General features: G+C 39.4%; 1 protein-coding gene across 6 annotated transcripts in view; it reads left to right on the forward strand.

The window, feature by feature from the left end:
• GPD2 (glycerol-3-phosphate dehydrogenase 2) overlaps positions 1 to 23,498 on the forward strand; it is a 141,015-nt gene extending 117,517 nt beyond the window's left edge. For all 6 annotated transcript variants that reach the window (XM_049106406.1, XM_049106404.1, XM_025471152.3 and 3 more), the window contains 8 exons: positions 8,499 to 8,633; positions 8,882 to 9,057; positions 9,608 to 9,739; positions 10,681 to 10,839; positions 16,641 to 16,753; positions 16,838 to 16,916; positions 17,104 to 17,202; positions 20,150 to 23,498. In XM_049106406.1, the coding sequence (XP_048962363.1) occupies positions 8,499 to 8,633; positions 8,882 to 9,057; positions 9,608 to 9,739; positions 10,681 to 10,839; positions 16,641 to 16,753; positions 16,838 to 16,916; positions 17,104 to 17,202; positions 20,150 to 20,275 (1,019 nt within the window). In that variant the 3' untranslated portion in view covers positions 20,276 to 23,498. The remainder of the gene's footprint in view (positions 1 to 8,498; positions 8,634 to 8,881; positions 9,058 to 9,607; positions 9,740 to 10,680; positions 10,840 to 16,640; positions 16,754 to 16,837; positions 16,917 to 17,103; positions 17,203 to 20,149) is intronic.
• Positions 23,499 to 26,612: the final 3,114 nt, after the last annotated feature.

Raw genomic sequence — 26,612 nt, forward strand, 5'->3', positions numbered from 1 at the left:
GGGTCCTGGTGGTGGAGCACCACGTTGGGCTCCCTGGAGCCTGCTTCTCCCTCTCCCTCTGTCCTGCCCCCCCCCCCCCCCGCTTGTGTGCTCTCTCTCTCTCTCTAACAAATAATAAATAAAATCTTAAAAAAATAAGAGTTCTCTGCGTAGCAAATATCTGGGGTAAAAGCAGAGATGACAGCTCTTTCATATACTTCATTAATTTCCCTGTGCACACCATCTATCACATGTTTTCTACTTACTAACTTGTTCTTTTTAAAGCAATTAACTAACAATGATTCCTTATAGGTTGGTTTTTGTGCGTGTGTGTGTCATTTGTTTTTCTGATTGACCAAAGGCCTCATATTTGAAGGGAGTTACCCTTAGCCTTGGAAGAGGATGCAGTTTGCTACTCTATGTCTATATCTTAAAGTGGAGACGTTTAAATTAATATTTTTTCCCAAGGAATTTTGGCGTAACTCGATTTCTTTTCCACTATGGTGGTGAGGTGTAGAGAGAAACTCAGCCCAGGCCCTCCTCAGTTCTTTGACTGTAGGCTGGTGCTGCACACCTTTTAATCTTTCCATTTGTCTCTGATGGGTAATACATGCTTTTTTTTTTAAGTCTACAATTAACTGAGCACTTTTTAGGCTAGACACTCTACTGAGCATATTGCCTATATTATCTCTTTGGATTCTCGTGATAAACTTACCAGGTATATTTTGAAGTTCCCACTTTATAGACACTGAAACCCCATGACTTTAAGCTTCTTGGCCATATTTTGTTGGTGTTGAAGCCATGATGATGAGCCATGATGAGGATGAGTCAGTCTAGCTGCAATACTTGTGCTTCTAAGTACCACACAGTACTCTGACTGGTAGTTCCAGGTTTTATGGTGTGATATTATATCCACCAGGGAGTGGATTAAGTCTCTCAATTCATTTCCTGGAAGCTGCTAGACACTTGCAGAATGATAATGACCTTTGCTCTCTCTGGACTGGCCTTATTGGATTTGAATGTTAAACTAGAGGAGGTTTCATATCTGATAACTAATCCCTGGGGCCTAGCAGTCTTCTGTACAGGTTTTAAAAAATAAAGTTTGTTTAGGTCCTAGAGCAAGAGTTTGGAAATGTTTTACATTCACCAGGGTTGACATAATCATTTTAAAAGGATTTATTAAGTGGATGAATAAGTAAAATTCTGACAACAGTTTTTGAACCTCCTCAAATGGCTATATCCTTAAGGAAGAAAAAAAAAGTGTCAAATCTTAACACTCCACGCTGTTCTCAGCAGCTGCCACACTTCTGCAAAATGCACCGGAACAATTCTGAAAAGCATTTTGCCTGTTGGGAATAAGACCATGTCTTCTTTTACGATTTAGAAAGCTTTCCATTCACAGGCTGAATTTTCTAGATTACTTGTTTGTTCTTTTCTGAAATGGGTAATTGATAGTTGTGTCATGTGTATCAGGTTAGGAAGAAAAATGATCTTTTGAAAAATGTATCATTAAGTCTGCTGTATAGAGGTTAATCAGAAGGATGCAGTGGTGAAACTAAGCTAGGACTTAAAGGGATTGAGAGAGACAGAAGATTTGCCGAGTGCTTTATCCATGTAGTTTTTCTGGAGTGCTTCTCTAGGCAGCGTCTTGAGTTGTACACAGGTTTTCACATATGCAATTAGTAGTGTTTATAGATTGCCTGTTATTCAATTAACAACCGAGCTGGCCATATCAACTCACTGCAGACCTGCCTTTTCACTGCCAGAGATTGTACCAGGGTTATCAACTTACACAGGCTTGGATGTCTTCCAGCTGTTTAATTATAGTGTCACACGCTTTGCTTTTTCTAGTTTCATTAGTTTATAAATGTAATATGGTATCTTATTTCTGTGATTAACACTTCATTTCAGCAGGTTAAACATGCTGGTAGAGAAGTATTGATTTCTGACACTATTTCCCCTGTGTTCATTTAGATATTTTCACATGCTTTTTATTGATTTTTTTTGAAAGTGGCAAACATGAGAAAGAACACCCCAAAACGTATGGCTAAATAACTCATGTGAAGCAAAACTGCACATTTAGCTCTTAATTGTCACTTCCTGTGGGCTTCATTTTCTATTAATTTTTAAAACAAACACTTGTCTTGCCAAGGTTTTAAGAATAAAATATTCAATATAATTTGAAACAATTACCCAGCACTTAGTCTTTTCAACCAGCTGTAAAAAATGTCCATTCAACTTTATTATTTATATTTTACTCTTTATATATTACATACACTAAAACCTGAATGAGTTATTTATTGTGATCACAATAAAAATAGTCCTTAAACATAATGGTAAAAGGACCATCTTTTTGAAAATATTGCCAAGTACTTTTACACACTGTGGAGGTGCTCACTTGGGTTTTTTAACATCTGGGCATTTGGCACTTGAACAGTCAACCGGGTGCCATCTGGGTGAGTCGTTCTAATAAATGGTGTTTATTGAGGACTTTTCTCAGCTCCCAAAGTAGTGTTGTTTCTTGTCCTCTTGTTTTATTAAAGCAATTATTTATGTTAAAAGAGAATATCCAATTGTTTAAATATATCGTCATTAGATAATTTATATAAAGCCTGGGATATTGGCTCAGAGGCCTAAATATTATTGCTCTTGATTTTATAATGCCAACTGTTCTTCTTGTTTGATACAAAAAAGTTTAGAGAATGTTTTAATATGCTACTTAATATTAATTGATCACTATACATGACCCCTCCTTAATGTAGTATTTGGGGTGTTGAGAGGTATTAGAGCTGACATTGCTAAACACTTCGAACATGATGAGAGAAATGAAACAGTAATGAAATCTGGTTTAGCTATCTCAGCAGTAAGAGAACCAGAAAGATCAAGATGAATTTTTGAGCTCTGAAGCATAAAAGCCTTGACTTGAGTGATTTTCTTCACACATGTTATACTTTGGAGAATTTAAAGTAGATGATGTCCACTACCTACTCTTGGCTACAACCTGAATGACAGAAATGATTTCTGGATAAGAACTTGAGGGTAGTACTTAGTTTAGTAAAGACTTTAGTATTAAGTTAGTAAAAGTTAGTATTTAATTTAGTGTTTCTGAGTACTGAATTTAGTAAAAATATCTTTGTTTCTTTGAACTCATGAGATTAGTGGGAGAGGAAGACACTTCAAAGTGATAAATATGGAACATGTTAGGACAGTTGGTATCTGGGGGGAAAGCATGCTATTATAGCAGATTGTACTCTCATGAGCAAAGGAAATACAGTGAAGTTTCACTAGAAGGATGCTTAGAGATGTGGGGAAGGGGGCCATGGTGGGAGTACCCAGCTTCATGATCTACCAGGACAAGTGTAAGATCTATTACTTGGGGATTTTTATTCTAAAGCTGACTTGGGTAATATTGTAGCCTGTGCATGTGCATATCGTGTGGCTATTTAATTTTTAATTAGTTAAAATTAAAATAAAATTTGAAATTCAGTTCCTCAGTCACATGAACCACATTTCAAGTGCTTAATAGGCACGTGCCACTCGTGGCAAGTGAATCAGAGAGTGTGGAGACAGTGTTTGCAGCACTGCAGAAAAGTCTAGGCAACAGTGCTGCTCTAGGAAATCTAGGTGCTTTTATGGACACTTTTACAGAAGGAAATACTCTTTTAGAGAGTCATTGAATTTGTATTTTTTGTTATGTAAAATAAGTGTATTATCTTGTAAAAAAAAAAAAAAACACCCTCCAGATTTAAGGACACTCAACAAGTGATAAATTCAGTGATTCTACAATGTCTAAGGTACACGGTCCTTATTTCTCTTCACTCTTTCACCCTCCAAGTTGGCTTCATCGTCGGGTTATTACCAGCCCATGTGGCTGCAGCAGTTTCAGGCAGAATTAAAAGATAATTTAACGATTCTCTCTTCTGTCTACTGCTTTTGAATCTCTTTCTTCAAAGAACTTTAATTAGGGTTTGTTTAACAGTGTGCAAGGTTTCCACTGTGGGTGAATAGGTGATAAGGAGGGAAACATGTTAGTTCAGTTAGTTGCTGTCTTTTATACAAGAGGTTAGAATTCATGTTTTATGTGTTTAGCTCTGCTCTGCCCTATGGACATAGATTATGCCTATGGCCCTGACCCGTCATTACTTAATTCCAGTGGTGGAGAGGTACAAGCACTTCATCCCTCAGTAGGAAATAGCATTTTGAAGAATCCACAAAAATCTTTAAATCTTAAGGTTGTGAGAAAACTGATAGGTAACCTGATCCAACCCCCTCTGGTTTAATAATACAAAACTCCTGCAGCCCATAAAGACTGATTCAAATTTTAAATATGATTTAGAATTTGATTATCCTGACATGTATCTTTTTAAATAAATTTAATTCCAGCATTAATCTGACACCATTCTGGGGTTGACGAGCTGAATGCTAAAATATAAAATAAATTAAGGTTTCTAACACATTATAAACTCTTCTCGGTAGGGTTTTCTTTTTTTGAGTTCAATTTCAAGAGTAAGGAGCGAAAATGATATCAGTATACATAATGTTTTATTTGAATATTCTTCTATGAATGGAAACCTCAAATATTTTAGTTTGGTCTTTTTGTTTTAGACAGCACAGTTTTGCAGATGTGTTTTTCTGCCTGTTATACCAGAAAAGGTAAAGCATTTGCCACAGAAACTATTTGCATATGCTTCAGATTTCCTCTAGAGAGTCTAATTTTCCATCAAATAATTTTAAAATCAGTCAGCGGGCTTTAAGAGTTGAAGCCAAATTCCTGATCAATGTGGCTACCTAAGGAATTTCACAGACACACTCTGCAGACTTTGTGGTGACCACAATGACGTTCTATGTGGTTGGCTAAGTTTTATTTTTGACTCAGAGGGCTATTTGAACTCTAATGGAAAATAGTGGTAATTTCCTAGTTAGGTTTTTTGTGAAGATTAAAACATTGCATGATTTGTGTTGACGTTTCACAAGACTTTTGTGGAATTGCATGAAACTAGAAGTAACCCTCATCCCATGGAAACTATCAGGATTAAACCTAATTAAGAGAATACACATATCAGAGGAGCAGGTTTAGAAATGGAAACTCAGCATTGAAACTCCCTTAGGTCTCTAGTTAACAAGACTGGAAGCCTTCGGCTATCTGCACCAGCTTATGGTGTTTCCTTTCCCTTTGTTTCTGAGGCAGTGTTTAGATCTGGATTTGATTGAACACCACTGTACACGTGTATTCTGGCTAAGATTGTGGCCCTCAAGGAGCTATATTAAAATATGCTGAATTTACCTTAGATAAAATTATCTTTATCAGAAATCTTTTTATTTTTCATTTGAGATCAAGATGGAGGCATTATCTGTCATTCAGTATAATTTGTTTTGAGGGTCTCTCCCCTGTGCTTGGTTAGGCACCTAAAAAAAATTTTTTTTGGACTATTCCAGTCATTTCAAGGAGTCTCTGTGACTCTTTCCATAGAGTCTGCCAGATATTTTCTAGATACTTTTCAGGTGGTTCTGTGTGGAAATATAGGGGATTCACTGTACAAGGGCACACTACCAAAGATTGAGGGGATCTGAAACCCACACTCTCCTCTACTCACAAAACTGCTCCCCTGAATGAGATCTTTTAATTTGAACTAAGTCTAGGCATGGTACGGGCTGGTAAGGGTCCTGATATTTATGTATGATATGTAAAATATTTCCTTAATTTTCTGAGACTTGAAATATGTTAATTTTTCCTTTTGTCTTGATTCTTTTAAAATTAGAATTTTTATCATTTTGTCATTTTAACCATGTTTAAGTGTACAGCTCTGTAGCATTACATATATTCATATTTTTGTGCAACAATAACCACTATCCATCTCCAGATCTTTTTTATCCTCCCCAACTCTGCACCCATTAAACACTAACCTCCCATACCCAACCCCCCTACACCCTGGCAATCACTATGCTTACTGTCTCTATGAATGTATCTACTCTAGGTATACATATAAGTGGAACCATACAAAATTTGTCCTTTTGTGAATGAATTAATGTCTTCAAGGTAGCATGTGTCAAAATTTCCTTATTTTTCAAAGCTGAATGATATTCCATTTTATGTATATGCCACGTGTTGTTTATCCATTCACCTATTGGTGGTCACTTGGGTTACTTCCATATTTTGATTGTTATGAGTGATGCTGCTATGAACATGGGGATGTACAAATTTTCCATGCTTTCAATTCTTTGGGGCTTGTGTGTGTACCCAGAATTGTCATTGCTAGATAATATGGTAATCCTGCATTGAATTTTTTTGGAGAACTGCCATACACTTATCCATAGTGGCTGCATCATTTTACTTTCCCATTAGCAGCACACAAGGCTATCCCAATTTTTCCATATCCTCACCAACATTTGCTATTTTCTGCTTTTTAACTTTTTTTAATAGTCATCCTAATGGATATGAAGGTGTATCTCATTGTGGTTTTCATTTGCATTTTTTAATGGTTAATGATATTGAACATTATTTTATTTGCTTATAGGCCATTTGCATATCTTCTTTGGAGAGTATCTTTTAAAATCCTTTGCCCATTTTTCAATCAGGTTGTCTTTTTTAGTTATTGCGTTTCAAGAGTTCTTAGTATTCTGGGTTCTAACTCCTTGTCAGAGATATAATTTACAAATATTTTTTCCTATTACATGGGTTGCCTTTTCATTCTGCTGGTAATGTGTTTTGATGCACAAAAGTTTTTAATTTTGAGAAGTGCATTTCATCTTTTTTTCTTTTGTAGTCTGTGCCTTTGATATCATATACAAGGAATCACTGCCAGACCCAATGTCATGTAGATTTTCCCCTATATTTTTTTCTAAATGTTTTCTAGTTTTAGCTTTTATGTATAAATCTTTAATCCACTTTGAGCTTATCCTTCTGCAATCCAGCTTTCCCATTGTCTTGATGTTTTAAAGACAGTCAACTTTTCATCCGTGAGGGTCCTGGCTGGGAATAAGATGCAGGAGGTAACACCTGATCCCATGTCATGGTCAAAGCAAACTTGCACTTACTTCTCTCTTATCCAGGGAGAGATTAACTGGTCTATGAAAGTAAGTGCAGGAGGACCAGGTAAGCATCCACCTCCTCATTGTCTACATCATTTGGCAGTTCTTGGGTTGGTATGTGTAGTCAGATTTTTGTTGTGGAGAGTGGAGAAGGGAAGGGCTAAGCCATTCCTGAATCTGACCTAGATAAAAAATAGATTCTGGGTGTGTGTGAGTGGCTCGGTTGGTTTAACGTCTGCCTTCAGCTTGGGTCATGGCAGGGTCCTGGGATCGAGCCCCAAATCGGGCTCCCTGCTCAGTGGGGAGTCTACTTCTCCCTCGCCTCCCTGCTTGTGCTCTTTCTCACTAGCTTTGTTGCTATCTCTTTCTCTCTCTCAAATAAATAAATAAAATCTTTAAAAAAAAAAAAAGAAGAAGAGTAGATTCTTAAAACTGCCCTTGGGTCTTGCCCTTGCCCCTTTTGGTACACCCTGAACTAGTCTATTCTCCTTAGCCATTTTTAGGTCAGTAATGAGTGCTATGCAAAACTGTCTAATTCTATTATAAACTCCATAAAATCTTGGTATAGAGAGGTAATTGTATTCTGACAGAGGGTATAAGAGGAATTTCATGGGATCTTGAATATTCAAAGACCTTCCATACACTATAATAGAAATGTGGTGTGCCTAAACTGGGAGGAGCCAGTATGCCTACTTTCCTGGCAGCTACAAAGATAATGGGGTGAGAGAAAAAAAAAGATATTGTCAATAGTTGAAAGAGCATACATTTAGTGGTTAAGAATATGATCTTTATAACGAGAAAGAATTGGTTCTGATGCTCTTCTACCATTTATAAGATGTTTGCTTTGGGCTAGTTGATTAAACTTTCTTGGTTTTTTTTTTTATTTTTCCTCATTTCTGTGGTGAGAATAGTAGTAACTGATGCTGTACATCATTGTGAGATTAAATGAGTTGAAATGTGTATGTCAAGTGCTTTGACAAGCTTAGGCCTACAATAAATGCTCAAAAAGAAGGTAGCATTGATGAGGGGAGAAAATATCCTGTTTCAGGCTTGTTTGCGTAGTAAGAACCTTTGTCTTACCTGAGATGAGCTAGCTAGATATATTTTAGGAGGAAATATAACAAGTCACACATCTATTGGTTTGTCTTTGTTTTGTTTCTACTTTGTTGTTGTTCCTTTCAGCTATTCCAGATCCTTCCAGCTGAAGGCTGCTAACTTGTGTTTCTTTTGTTTCCTCTTTTGGTAGGAATCAGTGTCTGTGATTTTCAGGTTATTTGCTTTTTTTTTGGTGGAGATTATCTTTGCAATAGAATACGTTTTTGTGGTACTTACCCACTCCCTTCATTGTTATATTTAAGGGCTTCGTCTCTCTTTCAAAGTGCATATTGATGTGTTCCTTTTATTGAATTCTCTCCTGCTTATTAGCTGTTTCATAGTTTTGTTGAGATATCTTTGGTAATCTCTTAACCCTTACCATTGACTCTGGGCAGTGAGAAGAGGGGACGTCCTGGCAGCATGGAGTGGTATTCGTCCCCTTGTTACAGATCCTAAGTCTGCAGACACTCAGTCCATCTCCCGAAATCATGTTGTGGATATCAGTGAGAGTGGCCTCATCACTATAGCAGGTATGGGATATTACCTTGTGTTTTGGGTGTGCTTTAGACAGGACTTGAGATAAACTGTCACACCAGAATCGCTCTTGGTGCTAATGAACGGGGAGGTTTTTTATGATTCCAAGTTAAGTCTTACACATTGCTTCACCATACTTATTGTAAGCAACAGGTGAATTTTGTTATGAATAAGTTGGCAAGTGGGTAATTATAAGGAAAATAAGGGGTAGTTACCTAGTGAATTATTTATCAATTATTTGTAGGTGGAAAGTGGACAACGTATCGATCTATGGCAGAAGACACCATAAATGCTGCCATCAAGACTCACAATCTGAAAGCAGGACCAAGCAGAACAGTTGGGCTCTTCCTGCAAGGGGGGAAGGATTGGAGCCCCACCCTCTACATTAGGCTTGTCCAGGATTATGGGCTTGAAAGTGAGGTGGGTGTGCGTCATCCTACTCTTCACCTCATCTCACTATTGCCACTAACAGAGTTGGCAACCAGGAGGCCTCCCTGGTTTAGAATTTCCTTTTTGCTGGGTTCCTTTCTGTCTGCATGCTGTGGAAATGAACTCAGGAAAAAAAGCTGATCATACTTTTCTTCAGTTGCCTAAAAAGCAATGCACACACTAGTTTCTATTTTAAAGTCTGGGGTTGGTTTGGTTTGTTCTCCGCAGACAGAGCATCATCCCACATTCTTTCTGTCGCGAGTGTAAGGAGGGCTGTTCTTCAGAAATGATATTGGGAGCAGAGTGAAGCCGAAGCTTCATCAGTCACGGATACAGTGATACATGCGTGGCAGAGTTAGTGCTGGCCTAAGCATTCAGAGCCCAAGTGGTTTCCTCCCACAAAATCAAAATCTAATACCCTCCTGGAACTATTAGTTACGGGCTGTGAAAAACTGACAGGACAAGCATGTGCATTTTTTGCTTCCTGCCTAAAAGGTATTGATATTCAAAGTACCTGCCTAATACAATTTTGTTTTCCTAGGTGGCGCAGCATCTTGCCGCCACCTATGGTGACAAGGCTTTTGAGGTGGCCAAAATGGCAAGTGTAACTGGCAAAAGGTGGCCCATCGTTGGAGTGCGTCTTGTGTCAGAATTCCCATACATTGAAGCAGAGGTATGTGAATGGCTACGTGGGAATTTCCTGTCTGCCATGGGATGCTGTTCACCTACCTGTTCACTTATCCCACCTTCTTTAAAAATTACATGTAGCTATGTTTTAATGCCCATTTGCCAGCCAAAATGTTTAGCAAAGTGTCTGCCCAACCGACCTCCCTTCATTTACAAGTTTAAATGTTAATTCTGAAGTGATACTGACAATGGTAATGATATTAATAGAAAATATGTATTTCTTCCTCCTCCACAGAGCTGTCCCAAGTCTTGTGACTTCACAGTTGTTTGCCTCTTTTGTGAATTTGTAACTTTTCTATTTGCTAGCACTCACGTGCTGGCTGATGACATATCTTGATTTGGCACTTAACTTCCCAAAGATTGAAGCTTGGTTTCTCAGTGTGAAGCCAGAGACCATGCTTTATATTTATTTATGATTCATTGTACTTTAAAGCACGAGTGTCCAATAAGCATTTGCTTGTTGATTGACTGCAAGCCTTCTGTCATCTGGGCACTCTGAGACAGAAAACTCTGGACAGCTTAAAGAGATGAGATCATACTTTTTCATACTTGTTCTTTGCCTACTTGGCTATGTAAATTAACATCCATATTATATATAAGCAAAGAGGTAAGTGATTACTGTGGATGGTAAATGAGATGCGGTTTGCATGTTTGTGCCAGGGTCAACGGAGGAAGAAGACATCAGCTCTTTTCCATCTTGTCCCAATTTATAAACCTCCTTTGGCAGGCAGACAGGGAACTTGTATGATGTCATTATTTGTCTCATGCCTACTAGAGAACCAGAGTGTATAAAGAACAATGTCGCTTTTCCTAAAGTGTGAATTTTTTAAGTGAAATTTTATTTCTTCTTTTTTTTTTTTTTTTTTTATTATTTCTTCTTTATAAGAAAAGGCCTACACTAATGATTTTGTTTTAATTTAAACTCAGGTGAAATATGGGATTAAGGAGTATGCCTGCACAGCAGTGGATATGATTTCACGGCGTACTCGCCTGGCCTTCCTAAACGTCCAGGCAGCAGAGGAAGCCCTACCCAGGATTGTTGAACTGATGGCCAAAGAGCTGAATTGGGATGATTATAAAAAAGAGGTATTGTGGGGCACCTGGGTGGCTCAGTTGGTTAAGCATCTGCCTTTGGCTCAGGTCATGACCTCAGGGTCCTGGGATGCAACCCTGCATCAGGCTCCCTCATGACCAGGGGACCCTACTTCTCCCTCTCTCTCTTGTACTCTCTCTCTTTCAAATAAAATATTTAAAAAAAAAAAAAAAGAGGTATCGTAAAGAAGTCTTTAAAACCACAGTTTCTATTATAAACAGGCCATGTCTTGGTCTGGTAGTAAAGGCTAGCATAGTTTTTCAGTGGGAACTTTAGATTTCTTGCCAGTTTCTGTGTTGGGGGGTGTGTTTAATCTTACTAGGTCTTAGGAAACGGAAAAGATATTCTGGCTTCAAAATTTTTTGGTTGTTTCTGGAAAATCCCTTATAGAAAAATACTCTTAAATTTGTGGTCATAATTCCTGAAAAAGTAGGATAATAATGATTGTGGGTAGAACCTTTTCTGGTTTTCACTTTTAGGACGTATTCAGTAGTGAAATTCACACTTCCGCAAATTTGCCTTTGGTAGGAAATAGTGGTTTTATTGCCTGACCGCTAAATGCTTATTGATTTGTGTCATTTGGAATTTTATATTTATATCCAAATTGAAAAAAGAAAGCCAATGATGCTCAGATGCCTACATGTACAGCCCTGGGCTTGTAAGAAATAGAAGGTTATTGTGATTTTTAATTAAACCAAACCATAATATGCAGAGACATTTTCCTGTGTTTATACAAAAAAATACTTTCTGTGCTCATTGGTTCAGTTCCTACTCCCCTTCCCTCACCCCTCCTTGTCTTTCCTGAACCCATTCCATTTAAGCTCATTTTTACCACTTCGCTGTAGTATCTCCAATCACGCTCACCATTGACTTCCCCGTTGCTCAATATACTTGTCAGTTCTTGGTCCTCCTTGGAGTTAGGAGTTAGTGGCATTGACACAGTTGATTCCTCCCTCCTTCTCGAACTACTTTCTGGAACACTATTTGCCTTAATCTACTCAGGCTGCTATTAGAGAATACCACAGATTAGGTGACTTAAACAACAGGCATTTATTTCTCTCAATTCCAGAGGCTAGAAGCTTGAGATTAGAGTGCCAGAATGGTTGGTTTCTGGCAAGAGTGCTCTTCCTGGCTTTCAGAGAGCTGTCTTCTTGCTGTGTCCTCACATGGAATAGAGAGAGGGGGAAAGGGGACCCCATTCTCAAAACATGCCTAAACCTAATTACCTCCCCAAAGCCTCATCTCCAAATACCATCACATTGGTGGTTAGGGACTTCAACATATGGATTTTGGGTGGAAAAGTCCAGTCCACAACACCATCTCTTTTGGGTCTCCCCCCACCTCCCCCAAACCACCACCACCACCACCACCACCACCACCACCACCACCACCACTACTAACCAATCCATATAAAAAATAGCAATTCCACCTTTTGGTTCTTTAGACCTAAATCTTAGTATCATACTTGATCTGATCCATCAGCAAACTGTATCATATTTCTCTCCAAATAATAGCTTGAGTTCAGCCCCCTTCTTAACACGTACAGCTGCTATCACCCTGTTTCCAGCTACCAGCATTTCTTTCATGGTTTATTATAAAAGCTTCCCTCCCACGAAACAGGGTTCTTACTTTAACAACTTAAATGATTCTATTAAAACCTCAGCCAGATCATTGTATATGTCAGTCCACATGAAGTTCAGAGGGGAGGTCTGAACTAAAGATATACATTTGAGTTGGTATTTAAGCCATCACGCTGGATGAGCTCATCTAGGGAGTTTGTGTAGTTAGATAACAGCAAGTTGTTCAGACACAGCCCTGGATCTCTCCAGAGTCTAAAAGTTGGGTAGGTAAGGAAGCCTCCCTGAAAAAAGGAAAGTAATAGCTAGTGAGGTTCGAGAAAGTGTAAAAACACTAAAGAGAGAGTTGTGGCCTAGAAGGAAAGGAAGAAAATATTTCAAGAAAAGAAAAGCAATCTACTGCATCAAATGATAATAGACCAGTAGGATGAGGACTGAGAATTAACAGTTTCTTTGCTGAAGCACGCTCTCTTTTACTCCATGTAAAGCCAAACTCATTACAGTGATTTACAAGGTCTTCCTGATATGGCCACCACCTCTCTGATCTCTCTGGACTTCCCATTCATTCACTCCCCATGAGTTGAGTTGCTTTTCCTTATTTAAGCCCTGCGGATTTCTCTGCCTGGAACGTTCTTTCCTAGATATCCTTGTGGCCAACCCTTCTCTTCCTACTGGTCTCTACTATAAAGAGGCCTTCCTTGAGGCACCTGGGTGGCTCAGTTGGCTGAGCATTTGCCTTCAGCTCAGGTCATGATGCTGGGGTCCTGGGACAGAGTCCCACATTGGGTTTCCCTGCTTCTCCTGCTCCTTCTGCTGCTTCCCCTGCTTGTAGCTTTCTCTCTTTCTCTGTGTCAAATAAATAAATAAAATCGTAAAAAAAAAAAAAAAGGCCTTCCTTACCTGGTTTGAATGAAAGAGCACCACCTACCCATCTTGATGTCATTTTCTATCCTTCTCCCTACTTCATTTTTCTTTTTGGTATCTATTCCCATTTGATATACCATGTTTTTGGTGGTTTGTTTGTTTGTTATCTGCCTCTCATCCAGGAAATAAGCTTTCCAAAGGAGAGGACATGATCTGCTTTGTTTCTATAACCTCACTGTCAGCCATGGTAGGCCCTGAATAAATAACTGTTGATGAGTGTAACTGAACATCTGTGTCATATGTGGAAGGTGTAAGGAAGAATTGGACCTAGATGCTGTCCTTAAAGCATTCTCATTCTGGTGTAGGTTCCCAAAGGTGGTTAGGTATCAGAGTCACCTGGAAATGTAGGGAAAGGAACAGATTTTTGAGGCTTGACTTTAGACTATCAGAGTCAGGGTCTTCAGGGGTAAAACCATAGCCCTACATTTAAAAAATTTTCCTATAGTAATTTTAATGCAATGTTTATAGTGTACTGATAGCAGAAGTCACTGGCTAAAGAGCTCCTTAACCTGACCACAGGTCTGTCAGGGATAACCTTCACTCCCAATTTATAGTTGAGAACACAAGCTCAGGGATTAAGTCCAGTCAGAGTTCATACATCCAGTAAATTGTGGAACTGGGACTAAAACCAGGAACTCTGATCTCAGGGCATATGCTTTCCCCACCTTGCACTGTGCCTCTGCATTGGGAGGACTGGTCGTGGCTCTTCGAGTGTTGAGTTTTGATTTGATTGACTAAAGCTCCATACAAAGGTGACATAAGAATGAAACTTGCTCCTTTGCTGATGCCAATCATTTTTTTTTTTTTTACCATATAGAAAGATTGAAGATAATGTGTTCCTGTAAAAATTATGTTTGGAAAGATTTGAATATGCAGGAAGATAGTTTGTGCCAGGAATTCAGGCTGTAGGAGGTAGGAAGGAGGGAGAAAATTTCTGTAAACTGGCTGTGTTTGGCCCTCCTGAGGAAACTAGATTTAACTTCATTCAGTTCAAGTTTTATGAGTAGAGACGTGTGCTCAGAAATATTCCCCCTTCCCCCTCAACAAAGTAAGAGAAATAAAAGACCTAAAGTTATTACCTAGTATCTGAGCCATAGTATTAATGAGACCTGTGGAGAGTCTAGAGAGAACAAAGGAGAAGGAAAAAAAAAAGAATTAAAGGTTAGAAAGCTGGACTTCTGAGAAAAGGTTAAAAGCATTGGGATTATTTAACCTGCAAAAGTGAAAGCAGAACAAGGTGATAAATAACTCTCTGTAGATGAATTGTGGTTGTTTTTACCAGTCAATACTTAATGAGTGACTTGTATACTGAGCATTATACCAAACATTTCAGGGGAATAATAAATAGCTCATAGTTTCAAGGATCTTGAAATCTAATTGAGTGGTTACAACCAATATATACCTCTGAAATGTGTGTCTTATTTTCAAAATTTAGAGGAAGACTTAGAGTCTAACAGCCACCCAAGATCAAATCCAACCACATTGGAAGGACTGATTAGGGAAGACGACATTGGCTAGGGGGACTGGGGATTGATAGAGGAGTTGATGGGGACATTTAGAAGATGGGACATTGCCAAATTGTGCTCTGCAGGGTGTAAATCAAAAGATCACTACACAGACAGAAGAGTTCGGGAAATTCTGAGTTAAGCGAAAGAAACCATTTTCTTTAGCACAGATGATTTGGCGCCTTTTGAATGTCCATGTCAGCTTCCAGAAGGGAACTTATTCAGAGACAGACCAAGTCTCTCTCTTTGGAAGGGCTGGTGGGAGGGAGACCTCTCAGGATGTGTGTTGGGAAATGCTGCCGTAGCATTTGGTGAGGCAGGTTTTGTACCTTCAGATAAAGCATACGTTTCCTTGAGAGACTTGGAAGAGAAGACCCCTTAAGTCGATTGAGAGAAGCCCACAAAGAGAAATTCCTTCCAAACTGATTCTTTTCACTTATTCTTACAAGCAAGCGGAGAAAGGGGACTGTGACTCAAAACAAAGCCAGCCAATAGACACCACATTGAAAACAGAGGGGAGACAAGTGCTCCACAGTGAAAGGGTATCCAGGACTAACGTGGATGTACGAATAAAATTATGTCAGGAGTTTGCTAAAGATTGGGAAAAATTGCGAAGAGCACCAAAAAGAAATTTTAAAAATCGCAAAGAATGCATGTCAAGCCTAACCTAGATCATTGCTTAAAGTGACTGGCACCATATTCTTGAATGCTGGAGAAAAGGGAGAACAATTCACCCCAGAGTTTAATACCAAATTTCTTTCTTTGTTGGCAAGGAGGATGATTTTCAGTGTGAAAAGAGCAAAATAAATATTGGTAAGAGGAAATAGATATTCAAATAGGAGGCTGCTCTAAATGAGTTTATATGCCAGCCCAGAAAAATTATATCTCTGGGTACTCAGAGAATTTGCAGATGGGATTATTTAACTACTGTTGAGCTTTAAAATATTGTGGCAAATAAGAACAGAACCAGAAGACAGAAGGTGGGCAAATGTAGTACAAAATTCCAAAAAGGGAAAGGAAAGAAAAAGACAGTTTGTAAGCTGTAAGCCAGCAGGAGAGTAACATGAAAAACTAAGAAAGACGGTGCTCTCAACAATAGCTACTCTCTGCTGAGGCTGGGGACAGTGGGAAAGTGTCCGAGTAACCTTTCCGAGAGCTCGTTTCTTCTCGTGGCTCTGCACCTTCCACCCAACTCTCAGCATCCCTGTGACAAATCTTCAGAGTGGCTAATCCCATGATGTCGTGCCAGTGACTGTGCGCGCTGCAGTATAGTAATTGTTCACTGCCTTTCATTGCTTTGTCACCGAACCACAAGGATTTGATTGTGGAGATTTGGTTAGAAGATACTGGGTGAGAATATTCTGTAGGAAAAAGAAACGAAACATTAAAACATGCAACAACGTGAATGAATCTCAGAATTATTATGCTACACAAAAGCAAACACAAAAAATACTACATACTCTGTGGACCCTTTTATGTGAAACATGAGAAAAGGCAGAAATACTCAGGAGACAGAAAGTGGATCAGTGATGGCCTGAGGCTAGCAGATCGACTGCAAAAGGGTCCGAGAAAGCTGCTTAGGCTGATGGAGATGTTCTCTATCCTGGTCGTGGTGGAGTATACCTCAAACTGCATTATCTAAAATAGGTACATTTTATTGAATATAAAGTATACTTTAGTGAAACTGGAAGAAATAAAAAAAAAAGTGTTGGTCAGAAAAGTGAGAAAGAAAAAAAATCAGTAATTCTTTCCATAAATCTTTGAACTTTGTGTGTGCCTGTGTTTTAGGAGGAACTTGAAACAGCCAGGAAGTTTCTGTATTATGAAATGGGCTATAAATCTCGATCAGAACAGTTAACAGATCGCTCTGAAATTAGCCTCCTGCCTTCAGACATCGACAGGTACTTCTCATAAGTTTCCATGTTTCTCTGTTTTGACTTGACCTACTTAGGTATATTTTTCCAATGTTCAATGTTGTGTTTCAGGTACAAGAAGAGATTTCATAAGTTTGATGCAGACCAAAAGGGCTTTATTACTATCGTTGATGTTCAGCGTGTATTAGAGGTAATATTTTTTTGGTTCAGTATCTTTGCCAGCAGAAAAATGTAAAAGCTCGATTAGATCATTTTTTTCATTGGTGCTTTCTATAAGCAATCTTCTCTTGTAATTTTTGAAACGTTGGTACCATTAATAAAAGGGTATGCATCATGTTTAATTAAGCCTCATGATTTTGTGCTTTCCTTTTATTTAGAGTATCGGCGTCCAAATGGATGAGAATACACTACACGAAATTCTGAATGAAGTAGATCTGAACAAAAATGGACAGGTCGAACTCAATGAGTTTTTGCAGGTGAGCTGTGTGAGAGGAAATAAGTATATTTGCTTTTTATCTTTTGGCTCTGAATGGCTGTTCGAGAATGGATTCTTAAGTCCACAGGGTCGTCATTTCATTCTGGAAAAAAAAAAAAAAAAGAAAGCTTGAAGCCGACAAAGGTTGCCTATGTCCACTCCCAAGAATCAGGCTCTACATGGTGCATGTTCTTCTTTTCTTTCTTTCCTTCTTTTTTTTTTCCTAAGAGACTGTCTTGTGTTGGGCAATTTAGATTAAATCCAAGTTAATTATACCTTAAAGGGCTGAATAAGAAGTATGCATTTTAGAGAAATATGCCATGGAATACCACTGGCAGACCATTCTTTACCTGCTTCCAAAGAGGCAAATACCATATTTATAAAGTGGAAAGTAATTTTTTATGGAGTTAAAAAAAAACCTAATAGTATTGATTTGAAGATATTCACTAGAAACCCTGAAATGTAGTCATTATATTCTTACATTATAAACAAACTGAACAGCAAAAGAAAGAAAACCTGTATTTTGGGGTCAAGATCTCATAATTCAAGCATTTCTATTTCCAGGGTTCCACTTTCCCAAGCCTCAATTGTTTAATCGTAACTGTGCAGGAAATAAATTTTGTTATTCCAACTTCAAACTGGATGCTACACATCATTCCTTAAAAGTTCCTTAAAAGAAAGAAATTTAATAAACCCATACGTTATTTGTGGCTGTCTATAGGACTCTGATCATGTGAAGAATGCATTGGTTTTCAAGCAGCCAGGTTTTTTCTGCAGTGCTTCTTGGGCAGGTATTTCAAATGAATGCCAGGTCTTGCTTGCACCCTGGCAATGATGAATGCTGAACATGAAATAAATTAATGCTGGGGATTTTGGTCAATGTCAGCCCTTTCTTCACTGTGTCAAGTTAAACAAACAATATCAAGGCAAAGGAAATGGTAATTGTCTCTCTGGAGATGAGCTGCAGATAAGAGCATTGTTGAATCTAAATGCAGAAAATTTTCACAGGTTGTGTCCAGCATTACAAAAAAGAATGTTTAGTTCTTTAGCTTACTGTTCAACTAAGTGCACATTTGAAATGGAGTTTAAAATATATGCTGGGGAACTGGAAACCATTTAATACATGTTTCTAATTTTTTTGACTAGTTCTTTCTCAAGAATATTTTATTGTTTGTCTCAGAATTTTAGAAAACTTCAAAGAAATAGCTTATGCTTCATTTCATGTGTGTTGTAAATAAACAACAGCATTTAGGGTAGAAAGATCTGGAGTTTTAGAAACAATAAGAATCTAATTTTATGGATATGCTATGTGGTTTGGTTTTTAAGTAATTTTCTTGAGTGCAATAGAATTAAACACATAGAAAATAATTTAAACCATCTGCAGGCTTTCCTTGTAGAGTTTTTAAATAATTATTTCTTGTCCACTTCTAAATGAAAGAGGCTATTCATGCTTCTACTAAGTACAAATATACAGTGTAATTTTCAACTTAAAAAAATGCTGACCAGTATTTCTCACGAAATATATTCACACCCAAATGTTTTTTTTCCTCTCCTAATATGGTTTCAAGATACTTGTAATGTTTAAAGAAAACTGAATTTTTAAAGGCTAGTCCATCACATAATGTTTATGGATCAAGAAAAAACTCTAGGTCTATCAGTTTTGTTAGCTCCGATAAACTTAGAAGGTCTTCATGGAACCATAGACAAAACAATAAATTGTTCTGTCTTTAGATGTCAGCATTCTTTATGTTACGCCATTTGTCAGAGGTAAAGTATGTTTTTCAGGTTTTTTTTTTTAATAAAATCTTTTTCTTTTCTGAACTTAAAGACCCCATGTTTATCCCATTTAAACACCTTTTCGAATATTGATAGGTTTTTTTTTTTCAATAATCATCATGGAAGGTTCACTACAGATATTGCATGATTACATGACTTTATTTTTAGGTTTGGGCTCTAATGACGCTCTGCATGTAGAAGTCCATCTCTAATAAGCGGTGGCTTGTGAAACAGCTTTTAATAAGGTCATGAAATTCTGATCCGGCCCCTTGGCAGATGCCTCTGACTCTTATTCAGAGCCATTTTTAAGAAATGTATCTCTGCAGGCTAAAAGAGTATAACCTAAAAATGTTTTGAGAATTATGTATACATGTTTTTCCTGACAAACGACTAAGTCAGTTTTTTTCAAATAAATAAATAAAAAAGATTGGGGAAGTGAGATAAAGAAAAGCAAATAGTTAAAACCACATCAACTTGAGAAGGAAAAAAAAAGAAATCCCCGTGCTCATAATTGCAAAGTGCCTTCCAGATTAAAGGCCTTTGCCCGCTGACTGCATGTAATTTCAAGACTAATTCTGATTTTATCCATTGGATAAAAATGAATTAACTAAAATCTGGGCTGTGGAGTGCTTTTAATTCTTAAGGTAGATCTCTGGGTCCATTTCAAGGACTTAAATGTAAATTACTTTAAAAAGTCTTTAAGGAATTTGGATTTAAGGGACTTGAAGTTGTCAAGTACAGTAACACTAAAAAAAGAGTAGTTAAATATAGGTCATGGTTTGTCTTTGTTCAATCTCTGAGATTCCTTTTTAAGATTTTAAAATGAAATTAAAGATCCAATATTTGAGTTGCTCAAAAAAAAAAAAAAAAGATGTGCCCTAAGCACATGAAAGGGGCAAAAAGTGGTACATTCGATTTGCATTTTAAAAGCAGGCTGATTTGCTAGAGATAGGTAGACGTAATTTTTGCAGCTGTGAAATACCTGCCCCTTCCCTCCTTTTTTGAAATGTTTAAAAATTGTACTCTTCTCGTTGGAGCTGTAATGCCTGCGATGGGTTTTGATGGAGCACTTAATCGCATCTGCCTGCTGCAGAGGTAACCATTAAAATGCTGTGAGGAAGGGCGAGGACGCATGCCTGCCTTCTGACTCTGTTGCCTCTTTTCTCTTGAAGCTGATGAGTGCTATTCAGAAAGGAAGGGTGTCTGGAAGCCGGCTTGCGATACTAATGAAAACTGCAGAAGAGAACCTCGACAGAAGAGTCCCCATTCCAGTGGACCGAAGTTGTGGAGGATTGTGAGTCTGGGCAGTAAATCCACAGCCAACAGACGTAGGAACAACAAATCATCATGTAACAACCCAGATGACTTACACCACTCCAAAATAGTGGCTATGGATAGATAGCTGCCTTTGTTAACACTGGGAAACATTCCAAAGCTTTAGGACGTTGATGTATACCCTTTATTTGTATTTGCCATTCAATCTAGCTTCTAAAGAGTGTATTTTATCTTTTTTCTCACTTTCAATGCACACTGATTTAATGCTTTGCATCCATTTTGTAACCCGTTAGCCTGGACATACTCCCTTTTTGTTTGTCTCTTCCTTTATTTTGAATCACTCCTGGAGACAACATTTTGGCTGAAATTGAAAAGAAACTGGAAAAAATTTTGGATGTGCACAAAACTCTGGACATTAAGATCATAGACTGGATTGGTTCCTAACAGAAATAGAGCAGGGAGTGACCTCTAGAAGGCCTGGAGCCCACCCAGCTCCTTCTTCCTGAGATGGTCTGTCTTCCTCATCCAAACAGTATCGTGTGGATTTATATCCAGAGTATGACTGGCAAAACTGGAGAGGGAAGACAAAGTTTAGATCGAGTTACAGGAGCGAGTCTCAAAGAGAAACTCTGAAAGCTTCCAGAATCACAGGCGTAAGATAAGGATAGCATTGACATTTGCTGGGAGTTACAGTGATAGTTTCATCTCAGCAATTTGGTTTTTTTCCCCAGTCACTGCTGGTTTTTCTTTGACTATTACAGTTGCCAGGAAGATCCTTGCTTTTCTTATTTTAAAACCAGCATTTAAGTGGCAAGCTGGATGTAATGGGATGAGACTAAATTTCTCAAATCTTTACAGTAGTAATAAAGTTAAGGATTAAAAATCTGTGTTTGTATATCCACATGCGATAGCAGAATTTTCAATCCCCAAATCCTAAACTGTGGAGCATGTGCTGTTGTCAAACATGGCCTATTTTGCTTAGTTTATTGCATCATTTTGGGAGAGTAATCTGAAACTGAGGGTAAAAGAGGATAGAAATAAACTTCAGTTAACTTTAATTATAATTATTTGTAAAAAGACACCACACTGCAGTATTCAAGGTCATTTGGGTTGCTTAAAGCCTTTCTCTTTGGTACCCCGTGGAAAAGTTCTCGACCACAAAGAAAAAGAAAAGAAACAGGACCACACAGAGCCCACACCCACACAATACCCCTCCCCCAGTACACACGGTAGAGACACAAAACACAAAACAAAAATAAATCTACGTTGAATTTAACAAATAGTGCATTGAATTTAAAGGGCCAGCTTGGTGTGCTTTGGCAGTACTTCACTAGCATCTTAACCAATCGTCTGAATATTTATCGACTGCACTTCCCCTTGTGAAGTTAGCTACCTGCTTTTTTATTTTCTAAGGTCAGATCGTGTATGTAATAGGAAATATAACTCTTTATTTAGTGGCGGGTTTTAATTACAGACTTGAGATCTTAGCTTTTGTGAACTGGTACATAAAACACTTTTGTGCTGTTATTTCTATTTATGTGAACATTGTAAGATATCTTTATGCCTCATTCAAGTGGGGTATGAGCCTGGTTGTCATAATATAAACACTGGAGATTCACTCACCTAAGCCCCCGCCCCACTTCAAAACATTCATTTGCTCTTAAATGAAGTTTAGACTTGCCACACCCTAAAGGAAAACCTAAAATGGAGCAAAGGATGCTCCCAGGTATCACTGTGAACATTTTCCTTTCAACGCGTGAGCATTTTACACTGCCTTTTCAAAAAAGAAATAATAGAAGCATGTGGCTTTGTAGTTTAGTGTTTTCCTATCAAGACAATAAGTTTTACTGCTTAGAACTTGGTGACACTTGATAGAACAGCTGTCCTTTAACCCACCGCAGATGATGTGCCATGACACAGTAGTACATTTGTGCTCTCTCTCTTTCTCTCCTTCTAGTTAGAGCAACATAGCGAGGACTTGTGCCCTCCCTGAACCTATTACAGTAGGGACCGGCTTTACAGCCTGACTGGCCTGGGCAGAGCTGTATTTGTAAAACAGGCCTGGTTTGTGCATGCTTTGCTATGAATGAAGTTCCCTTAAGGACAAAGAAAAGCGCACTTCGCTTCCCTTGAGTGTATCTGCTTTTGCTGAAAATCTGCTAATTCTAAAACATACGCTCCTTCACCAATCCCAGAGACTCGCCTTGGAAGTGAGCTGGTTCCAAGTCTTTACTGTGAATAAAGCACCCCCACATTTGTGTGTCAGTTCTTAATTAAACCTGTACAGCTTCTTTACCTGATTTCAGAAACGAGGAAAAGAAACGGAGGGATAAGCCCCTTCAAAACCTGTTCCAAGCACAAAAGAATTTTTCTTTTCTTTTTTGTACAAATGTGATACCAGATGATTCTGTTGGAGTCGGGATGGGGTGTGCAGAGTCTGTCTTTATCATCGAGGGATTTCTCTCGAGAGCCTTTAAGGGGATTCAGGTGAAGGAAGCCCCCACCTGCGGTGAAGAGCTGGACGCTCCTTTAAATAGCCCCGCACCGTAGTCCTAATGCTAGTGATGATGCTGGACTATTTGTTAAGCCAAGGTTGTCTGCCTCATACCCGTCATGCTGTTTGAATATTCTTGCTTTCTATCAATTCAGACTAAGTGTAACTTTGGGATTTCTACTATTGTATGCATGCTTCCTATTCTGTTTTTGTTTCTAGCTTTGTCTCTTCCAAAATATGTAGCTTAGTCTTTTGTACGACAACAAAAATTTCATTGTGACTTTTACTAAACATACTGTAAGGATGGTGATTGATCTTATTTCCTTTTTTATGTATTCGTAAAGATTTTTGGCATATGAATGTAATAATATTGAAGTCAGTGATGCTCTAACTTGCACTGTTTTGCATTATGTCAACCCTTTTCGGGGAATAAAAAAGCCCTACTGTGTTTTTAAAGACTATCAAGTACAGCCCAGTGCTGGAGCGGATGTGCGCACTGCATGTTTTCATATGTGGCACTTTCATGTATCGTGTCGGGTTATTGTTCTAGATGGGACTGTTAAATACTATGTTTGAGGCTGGGTTGTCATTTTTATAACTGTCTTGGTGTTTTATCGCCATTATTTATTACTTTTGATATACAGAATGAGCTGCATGCATTTATAGAGCAATAAGAGGATGTATTTAATGTGCCTTGTTTTTAACTGAATAAGAACTGAAAGCATGAATCAATAAAACTGATTAAAATGGTCCATTTGCTGGCATTTTGATGTTACTTACAGTCAGAGAAATAAGTTTGATTACTGCTGAAGTTCAAAAAAAGTTTGAAAATATTTCCACAAACTATTTTCTTAATGGCACTTTCACATGAATTCTTCTAGTGTGGAATTTTGTGATTTCATCTCAAAAGGGAATCTCTGCATAGACAGTTGTAATTTTATGAGACTGCCAGAATTATTCGTATTAATTTGTTGCTGGAGCCTTTAGGGCACGACTTTTGTATTTGTGCAATCCTATTCTAAAATTATATTCATCCCGTTACAACTCTGTTGAATTCTTTTTTCCTTTCCTTTCCTTTTTTTTTTTCCCTCTTGGGTCAACCAGAGCTTTTCAGCCTGAGCGTTCCCAGGCACACTGATGAATTTTATCATAACTAAAATCAATAGAAATGAATGGGAAAGATTACATAATCCATTTTGATCATCTTACATGTCAAGTTAGTGCAGGGTTGCCAAGTGTTGATAAATGCTCTGACAGAAAAAATGCTATATATTTTCATTGTCAGTAAATCAGTAAAGCTGTTATCCGTTTTAACACAAATTTTATAATGTCCATGTTATTTTATAGGTTTTAATTTACCCGTGGGGGGTGGGGGGGGCGTACTTGGCGTCCGCGGCCTGGCTGCGCGGCCCCTGGCCCCTGCTCGGGGCGTCCGGGGCCCGAGAGCCCGCGGCGACCCCACGGCGACCCCACGGCTGCGGGGACTGGGAGCGGGGAACGGCCCCCGGCGGCCCCCAACCTCGTGCAGCGGTGGCTTGTCGGGCCCAGTAGCCTCAAGATTTGCAAACGTAAAATCTGTCCGAATACGTTGCTCCCGGTTTTCAGAATGTCTGAGATCCGTGGTGACCCAGGGCAGGGCCACCGAGGCGGGCGCGGGCCGGGGCCGGGGTGGGCCCTGCAGCGAGGCTCAGGCTCCGGCCCCGGGCGCCGCCAGGCCGCGGGGTCGCGGGGTCGCGGGGTCCCCCGGCGGTTAGGCGAGGGCAGCCTTTGCGCGTGGCGGCCGCGTGCCCGGAGCCCCGGAGCCCCGGAGCCCCGGAGCCCCGGGCCTCGCCGTCCGCCCCGCGGGTCCCGCGTGCTCGCTCGCAGGCTGCGGCCGGGCCGGGCCGGGCCGGGCCGGGGCTCCGCGGGCAGGAGGGAGGGTCGGGCCGCCGCCGGCCGCGGTGCAGCGCAGCGAGGCCCGACCGCCAGCCCCTGCTCCGGGTGCGCGGGGCCGCGGGCAGTCGCTCCCCTGCTCCGGGCGCGGCGGCTCCGCAGTCCGGGCCTCCGTCCTCGGCCGCCGGGCGGCCCCGCGTTCCCCGTCCCCCGGGAGCCCGAGACCCGCCGCCAGGCCCCGGCCCAGGCCGCGCCGGGGGCGCTCTTGGCTTGGGCAGCCGCCTGTTCATCGTCACAGGATGGCTTCACCTGCGCCAGCCTTCTAAAACCGGGTCTGACTTTTTCATGATCTTTAAAAAACTCAGCTCCGGCGTATCCGACTCGGCTCCAGAGGCTGCCCTCCTCCGCCCGTGTGGGGGATCCGGCTGTAAGAGCTGAGGACCCGACCTTTCCCCACCCTGCTTGCTTCCTGATGCCCTCCTTTTTTTTTTTTTTTTTTTTTAATTTTATGTAGCATAGGATTTATTTATTTATTTATTTTTAAATTTTTATTTATTTATGATAGAGAGAGAGAGAGAGAGAGGGCAGAGACATAGGCAGAGGGAGAAGCAGGCTCCATGCACCGGGAGCCCGAGGTGGGATTCGATCCCGGGTCTCCAGGATCGCGCCCTGGGCCAAAGGCAGGCGCCACACCGCTGCGCCACCCAGGGATCCCCCCTGATGCCCTCCTTAGAGCAGCAGCACCTCCTGCCCTCCCGGGCCTTCCCCTAGACAGCTGCCGCTGCATCCTTTCCGGTTGTCGCCTGGTCGATTTGCCCTTCTTTGCTTAAAATTATTTTTTCTTGTTTTTCATCCTCACCATTAATGGATTTACAATTCATTTTTATGCATCTTGAGTTTTTCCTATCCAAGTTAAGAAGCTGTAAATCTTAGATCCATTGAAATGACAGTGAGAAATATTTCATTTTATCCCATGAATCATTTGCCATCCTCATTGCAGAAAAATGGCAAAATTATGGTGTACCATGTTTTCATAAATTACTCTGCCTCCCCCCTCCCCCCCAATTCATTTCATTATTTGTTTGGAAAGACTGTAAGAGTCAGAATCCAGACACTTGTGGTAAACAATTCTGATTTTACAGCGGGCTAATCAAAATTTCATAACATCACAAATTAATTCCTCTGGCATCGTGAAGAATTTAATTCATGTACAAAATATATCATCTATTTTATAACTAAAAAAAATAGCTTGGTATTAAAGTACGCTCTGTGATTTGCTAGTATAACAAAAGGGGAAGAGTACTGAAATCCTTAAATAATGTATATAATTTTCTTTGGGTTTCATATGTCAAAGTAGTCATTTATGTCCTGAAAGGTGTGTGCTTTGCACTATGTGTTTGAGCACTATTAAAAAATCATGGCTTAAAAAAAAGGAAAAAAAAAAATCATGGCTTCTTCCAAAAAGGACAAATCATAGATTTCCATTTCACATGTGGCCTGGAATGAAATATCTTAAATGGAGACTCCCTCACCCTGCCCTTTGGAACAGCCTCAAAAGTGAAGATTGGAAATATTTTCTAAAGATAAATTCTTTGAAAAAGCAATAAACGATCAGTTACTATCATGTTAGACCACTGCTAAATGGACAGATTTGTCTGTTGTCCTTAATCTCCACTTTATTATCAGATCTTTTAAGGAACTCCGGTCAGTTATTTATCCAGTTGGAAAAGTCAAGTTTATCCTGATAAATATATTCGTCATAGTGAGAGCTGCTAAACTGTTTTCAAAATGGGCCATTTTTTAAATGGAGCTTATCCAGCTTGATCCATGCTTTAAGCAGCACTGAACCATTAAATAAAAACCTGGGACAAAATGCCTTTGAAAAGGGTTAATTAGCTTTAATATTGATTTATTCCATATAGGACGCTAATAGACTAGAACATTTATTTCTGTTTTGGATCATTAAAAACTGGCTTTAGTTCTTGAACAATTTG

The sequence above is a fragment of the Canis lupus genome, chromosome 36 (assembly GCF_003254725.2).
Source record: "Canis lupus dingo isolate Sandy chromosome 36, ASM325472v2, whole genome shotgun sequence".
NCBI classification, from domain to species: Eukaryota; Metazoa; Chordata; class Mammalia; order Carnivora; family Canidae; genus Canis; species Canis lupus.